The following is a 6234-nucleotide window of genomic DNA, read 5'->3' on the forward strand; positions in this document are numbered from 1 at the left end:
TGGTTGGCCAGATAGAGTGGCTCTGCGGGCTGAGCCTGCCTGTAGGCCATATGTTTGACGCCTCTGTTTATAGTAAATTACCTTGTTGTAAACACTGGCTAAGGCTTTCAAAATAGGAATCTAAAGTAGTGGTAGAGCTGTTGGAATTCTGAATATGGGTCTACAACCTTTTTAGTTTCCTTTTAATTTTGGCCTAGCTCTATTATCTCTCTAGGCAGACAGGTTTTGTTGTGATTTGTGTCAAACTGCTGCTGCATGTGGGGAAGTAATAGGCTCTTACTTGCTCCTCATTTAAACTATCATGGATGTCTGTTCTTGTTGCTTTGTCTGTGGAATTAAAATTTGGATCGATAAAACATTGGCACAAAATAACAGTCAGTATTTTAATATTCAGGAAAGAAAATACTGCAGAAGCATTGCCAGAAGGGTTCTTTGATGATCCTGAAGTGGATGCAAAAGTGAGTAATCCTTTTTGTTTGTTTGTTGTGTTTTGCCTTGTTCTCAGTAATTCTTTGAGTATTGGGTTGGGGAGGCTTTTCAGGAAATTCAAACTAAAATAAGCACAAAAGACTAACTAAGAGAGGTTTATTCTGTTTGTCTATTAACTGGAGCAAGTGTAGTGTTAATTCTTTTCCGTTTCATACAGTGTTTTGACCAGTCTCTCAGATTGGCTTTATTCCTGTGATCTAGCTGCAGTGCAGTACAGCTCCTTTGTAGTTAAAAAAACAAAAACAAAAAACAAACAAAAAAAAAAACAAAAACAAAAATTTATTGAAGCAGGAAGCACTGAAACTCAGGAGTTCTGGGTTATGTTCCCAGCTCTAGTGTTGCCTGTTGGCTGGCCATTGGTAAGTAACTTGATTGCATGGTGCCTCACTTACCCCTTTTGTCAGACAAGGGCAGTGATATTTACTGCATACAGTGCTTTGAGATCTGCTGACGGAAAAAGTGCTTGACAGTATTTGCATTATAATGTCTTCTGGAGCAAAAATAAGGCCTCTGGCAATTGTTACATTTGTTGTGCATTGTATGCAAGTATCACACAACAGATGGTAACATGTCATATATAAAACCATTTTATGCTTGCATGAAAATGGTGCATCAACCACAGAGAAACTGCTTATTGAGAGACTATTCTTTCTGTACAACTGATGATTTTAAAAAAAACTTGATAGATTGCATACTTCTTTTTTCCAGTGTTGTCTTGTCAAAGTGGCAAACAGAGCGGTGGGCTGAAAATCATTAACGTATCTGTTTCTTTGGGAGGGGGAGGGTTGTTTTCTGTTTTTCTGTTAAATCAGTATCAGTGTTGAACTTGCCTTAGAATGTTCTTGCAGTGCTTACATTAGACCACATCATAGAAACACAGCCTTTTCTCAGTAACTAAAGCAAATACTGTATCTCCGTTTGGTTGATCAATGTTTTCTGATAGTCATGCTCAACAAGAGCAATGAGTGTTAGCACAACAGACCAAGAATGATAGAACTGCACTAGAATGCATTCTGTTCTTTAATTTTTCTTTACACACTCCCTCAGTCGCACTTTTTTCTTACTGGACAGTGCCCATTTTATTTTCTCTGCAGCTGCCAGTACACTGTATATGCTGGTTGGTGGCATGTGCCCTGAAATGGGCATACCTCATCTTGAAGTATGTAATGGGAAATGGTTATAAAATATTCTTTGCAGGTCACAGATTCCTGTACTACAGTATAGTAATTTTGGAATTTTGTGCCACAAGTGAAGTAACCATGTACATATCTTTTATTAGACCAACTGTGTAGTTGGAAAAGTTCTTGGCAAGCTTTCAGATGCAATCACCCTTTTTCAGGCATAGGGAATTTTGCTGTTCTGAGATCAGGGAGAACAGCAGAGACTCCCTATGCCTGAAGAAGGGTGGCTACACCTGAACGGTTGCAAAGAACTTTTTTCCAACTACTCAGTTGGTCTAATAAAAGATATCACATCTCCCCAAAGAACCTTGCCTGCCTATGTCCTTAGACCAACGCAGCTACAACCAAAAACCCAGCATGTACATATCTGGAATGGGCACTGGGCACTGATGTCTCAAATTTGGCTAGTGCAACTGTACATCTGTTTTTACCTACAGTAGTATCAGTGTCACTGGTATTTTTCCTACTGCTCTATATGAGTTCTGCTGGACCCACAAGATTAGCAAGAGCATCATATTGTCTGCACCATATCCCTATACTAAGCTGAGAAGTGTGTTTGCCTCTTGTGGTAAACTTAAAATGACTTTAAGAGGGGTGTGTGTGTGGATCTAGACACCCTCCCCCCCACTTAGTACTTATATGTAGATGAGGGGGTTGGGATTATAGATGGTACGGTCTCAAAGGGACTTGTGATTCTAGTTGTATGCTGGCAGTGTGTAAGAGGAGGTAGAGCTCTGCTGGTTGTGGGGATGTGCTCCCAGCAGGAAAGTCTGCCAGGGCACAGGTGTAAACCTAGTTTAGTGATCTCTATTCAGTTCATATAACAACATAATTTACGGACCTGGACTAGTGCAAGGACCATTTGTTTATAGCCAGGATCACACTGCTGTAGTACATCAACCTATTCCACTTCAGCAGACTGTCACAACATTGATATGTGTCAATTTGGATGTAGCTAAAGTTATTCTGTGCTGGATAAAATGTTACAAGGCACAGCCTACTTCTCTCATTTTTGAGTGTTTAAAGTGTCAGGTCTTTGAAATTTGTGGCTACTTGCAGACCTAAAAAACCCCTCAGTGCTTTACTTTAAACTCCATGCGCTCCTGTGCCAAGCCCAGCATATGTCCAGAAGTTAGTTGGAGCCAACTTACCCAACGTCTGTACGGATCGGGTGCTTTAGTGGGGCTTTTTTGGTGCTATATAATAGCTGGTTGACTCAGCTTTAGATGAAAGTGCCAAAAAACCCCACTGAAGCACCTGATCTATATGGATGCTGCAGAGCTGGGTTGAAGTAACCTGCTGCATCTTCTGGTAAAGTGTGTCTGTTAAAGTCTGCAAGTGGCCTGTATTTATACCCAAACCTATTAAAATATTTAAAATGTTGAATCAGGTATATATTTCAAAGAAAAGTGATTCTGAGTTGTTTAGAGTGTAAGTTTTTTATTATAAGAAATACACAACCATGAATTACAAAAGACAAAATTACAATACATTACACAGTATGTATAAGCATAGTAGAAATAACCACCTAAAAGAGAAAGTTGAAACTGTTATTTCCTAGCATCTAGTTTGCTTTGACAGTTCTTCGTTTAATAGATCTTATTTCCTATTATTGCATAAACCGTCAGAAATAAAGCATGGAGATCATTGTCTTTTTTTACATTCTCAAAAGACAGGGAATGGAAAAAGAAAAAGTAATATAAGAAAGAGAGCCTTGCATATTATTCTGTTCAGAGCACTTGAACTCCCTCTCTCATCCTAAGCGCAGGCTTATGATTGTCGTATGTCAAACTCATATGATTTATGTCACAACACTTGATGAGGTTCTAAGGTCCTGAGCTTTGTAAGTTTCTGTTATGAGGACAGACTGATTCATTTGCTAGTCATGCATCTGCCCACTTAAATTTAGCCTATATACTCCTCTACGTAGGAAGAGCTGTGTTCCATATTTGTTCCCTGGAGGCAGATCTTTTATTTCATTTCAGTTCTAACATCATTTTTGGAACCATCATGGCCCTCCAGAGTAAGTAATTAATGTGTATACCAAGGGTGTATAACTCACCCCTTGTCCAGGGCTAGATCTGCAAAGCAATGGCAGTGGAGCCAATGGTGCAAGCAACTATGGGTTGAGCAGCTGCAGGGTGAGTGAGGCTGTCAGCACAGTCATTGCCTGCCCATCTGCTGGTAGCAGCCATATCTAGCAGGATCCTGAATTCTGTGGTAGGCTGTGCCCCCAAATTCCCTGGCCCACCAGTTGTTCAGCTTGCCAGATGGAGCACCGTGATGGAATGGATCTAACCTCAAGGACATGTATTTGACACCCCTGCTCTGTACTGTTGGAAAGGTGGGATTATAGGCATTAAGGTGGTACATAGCTGTCTTGGTCCTTATGATGTCCAGTAAAATGAGCTTTGATTTTGAAGGGAAGGGAGAAACAGTTAAGCCAGTAAGTGGAATTACTGTAGTTTTAAGGTAGATACCTCAAAGCTCAAGAACTGAATTAAGCTGCTGGGTGGGTATCATTTGGACAGCTGGTGGTTCACAAACTGTAACTCAGAATAGTAATGGGATGCTCAAAACAGTTTAACTCCAGGCTGCCTTTTCTAAATGAAGGTATCTGCAGTCAATATTGTCATTGTATGTTACACAAGGACAGCACAAGTTTTTTTTTTTTCTCTCCAAAACAATGAAAGATGCCTGCCTGCACTATCCTGTTGGTTATTTAAGCCAAAGAGTACCTTCATGCTCAGACCTTCCCAGTAAACTGCAAAATATATATCCTGTTATTTTGCTTTTTTACAGTGCCAGCAAGACTTGTTAGAGATTAATGGTCACTAAATAAGCATGGTTTCTCATGTTCTATAGGTGCGAAAGGTTGATGCTCCAAAGGATCAGATGGATAAAGAATGGGATGAATTTCAGAAAGCAATGCGACAGGTCAACACAGTAAGTAATGGAACCTATGTTTATTGCTTCTAAGTACTGTACGCTATTGAAAAACTACTGTTCCATGCAGATTAGTAGAATGAGTAACACTGTATTTGACAGGTGCTTGTTGTTAAATTCACTGTACAGCTGCATGAAGAATATCCTGTGTTTTCCACTTGAAATTAAGTAGAAAGAGATTTTGATGACAGATACATCTAGCTAAATTGGACATAAATGAGATGGTAGGTACCTCTTCTCGGCTTCCCAAATCGAAGCATTGGACCATATTCTTAGCTTCTGCTTCGATAGTTTTTCACTTAAATCTACTAAACCCTTAAATTAAGAATAGTTAATTAAACCATTTAATTAAACGTTCTGAATACATAGTTTGTCTTAAGACATGCTAGCCCCTATAAGAGCTGCAAAAAATGTGGATAATCTGGTTTTGGAAAATTTTACATATATACATCCAGATTGGCCCCAATTTTCATCACCCTCATTTCCTAGTAGTTATAGTTGTTTGGAAATCTCTACCCATAGAGGTTTCAGCTGCTTACTGAGGTCCAGTGTAAAGATGTGGTCATAAGTACCAGCACTCTCACTTATCATGTTTGCAGACTTCTGGTTGAAAATAAGTTATCATACATATATTGCTAAGAAAACTGTTGTTAAACAATATACCATTACTCTTCAAAGCACTCAACATCATAGACAAAGTGAACATTTATACAGAAACAATAGTGGATATATTTGTTAACAATAGCCATTCATAAACTTCTTCAGCATGGAAGGAATCTTCTGTTATGCATGGACCATTGGTTGCATAGCATCTTCCAGGCACTCAGATTTGAGAAAGTATATGCTGAAAAAAATAACAGGTTAGAAATATTTTGGGATCCAGTGGGTATAATTAACTAGTACTTGTAAGAGGTCTGTTGTCTAACTTTTCTTCCCCTGGTCTGTTGCATCTTAAGTCGTTCGATATATGTACTACTTTCAGTTCTGTATCAAAACAATATTATTGAATTAAAAAAATTCAAAAGGAGAAAGGCTGTTTGAGGGTAAACTGCTTTCACTTTTAAAAAATGTAGCATTTTTTTTTCTTTTTTTTTTTTTTAAATACCCTTTACCCATGATTGTTAGCTCAGAATCACAACCTGTTTTTTCTCTATACATTACCTTCTATCTGGGGGAAGGGAGCATATCTACAGAAGACTGACTTTGTTGCAACATACCATCCTCTCTTGTTCTTAGTCATAGTGCTTTTTTCACTAAAAGAAGACTGAATGGGACTAAATTTACTTATAGCTTTTCTGATTTAGATTTCAGAAGCAATAGTGGCAGAAGAGGATGAAGAGATACGATTGGATCGTCAGATTGGAGAAATTGATGAGCAGATGTAAGTAGATCAGACTTTCTCAAACTTTGCTTTCTGTCCTCCCATGAGAGAGGGTCATATATTTGAATAGGCTCCAAAAACATTGCTGATGCTAATTTTTAACCTTTTGTCCTTTTGTGGCGGTGCTTTTGAATAATCGTTGATGTTTGAGTTTGAATAGGAAAAACAACAACTTTTTTCCCTGAAAATGGTACTATTTAAAAAAAAAAAAAAAAAGAATTTGTATAACAGTATACT

The 6234-nt window shown here is 38.4% G+C and overlaps 2 protein-coding genes across 5 annotated transcripts in view; one reads left to right on the top strand and one right to left on the bottom strand.

The window, feature by feature from the left end:
- The window catches only part of ZNF830 (zinc finger protein 830), a 159113-nt gene that overhangs the window by 17677 nt on the left and 135202 nt on the right, over positions 1-6234 (top strand). For all 4 annotated transcript variants that reach the window (XM_019509225.1, XM_019509227.1, XM_019509224.1 and 1 more), the window contains exons 7-9: positions 395-458; positions 4536-4616; positions 5921-5997. In XM_019509225.1, coding sequence (XP_019364770.1) covers positions 395-458; positions 4536-4616; positions 5921-5997 — 222 coding nt within the window. The remainder of the gene's footprint in view (positions 1-394; positions 459-4535; positions 4617-5920; positions 5998-6234) is intronic.
- Positions 4617-6234, bottom strand: part of LOC109291965 (poly(rC)-binding protein 3-like) — a 316506-nt gene continuing 314888 nt past the window's right edge. The window contains exon 14 of the mRNA XM_019509221.1: positions 4617-5460. Within this exon, the coding sequence (XP_019364766.1) occupies positions 5400-5460 (61 nt within the window). The 3' untranslated portion in view covers positions 4617-5399. The remainder of the gene's footprint in view (positions 5461-6234) is intronic.

This window comes from Gavialis gangeticus, unplaced genomic scaffold (assembly GCF_001723915.1).
Source record: "Gavialis gangeticus isolate Ggan-Ray unplaced genomic scaffold, GavGan_comp1, whole genome shotgun sequence".
NCBI classification, from domain to species: domain Eukaryota; kingdom Metazoa; phylum Chordata; order Crocodylia; family Gavialidae; genus Gavialis; species Gavialis gangeticus.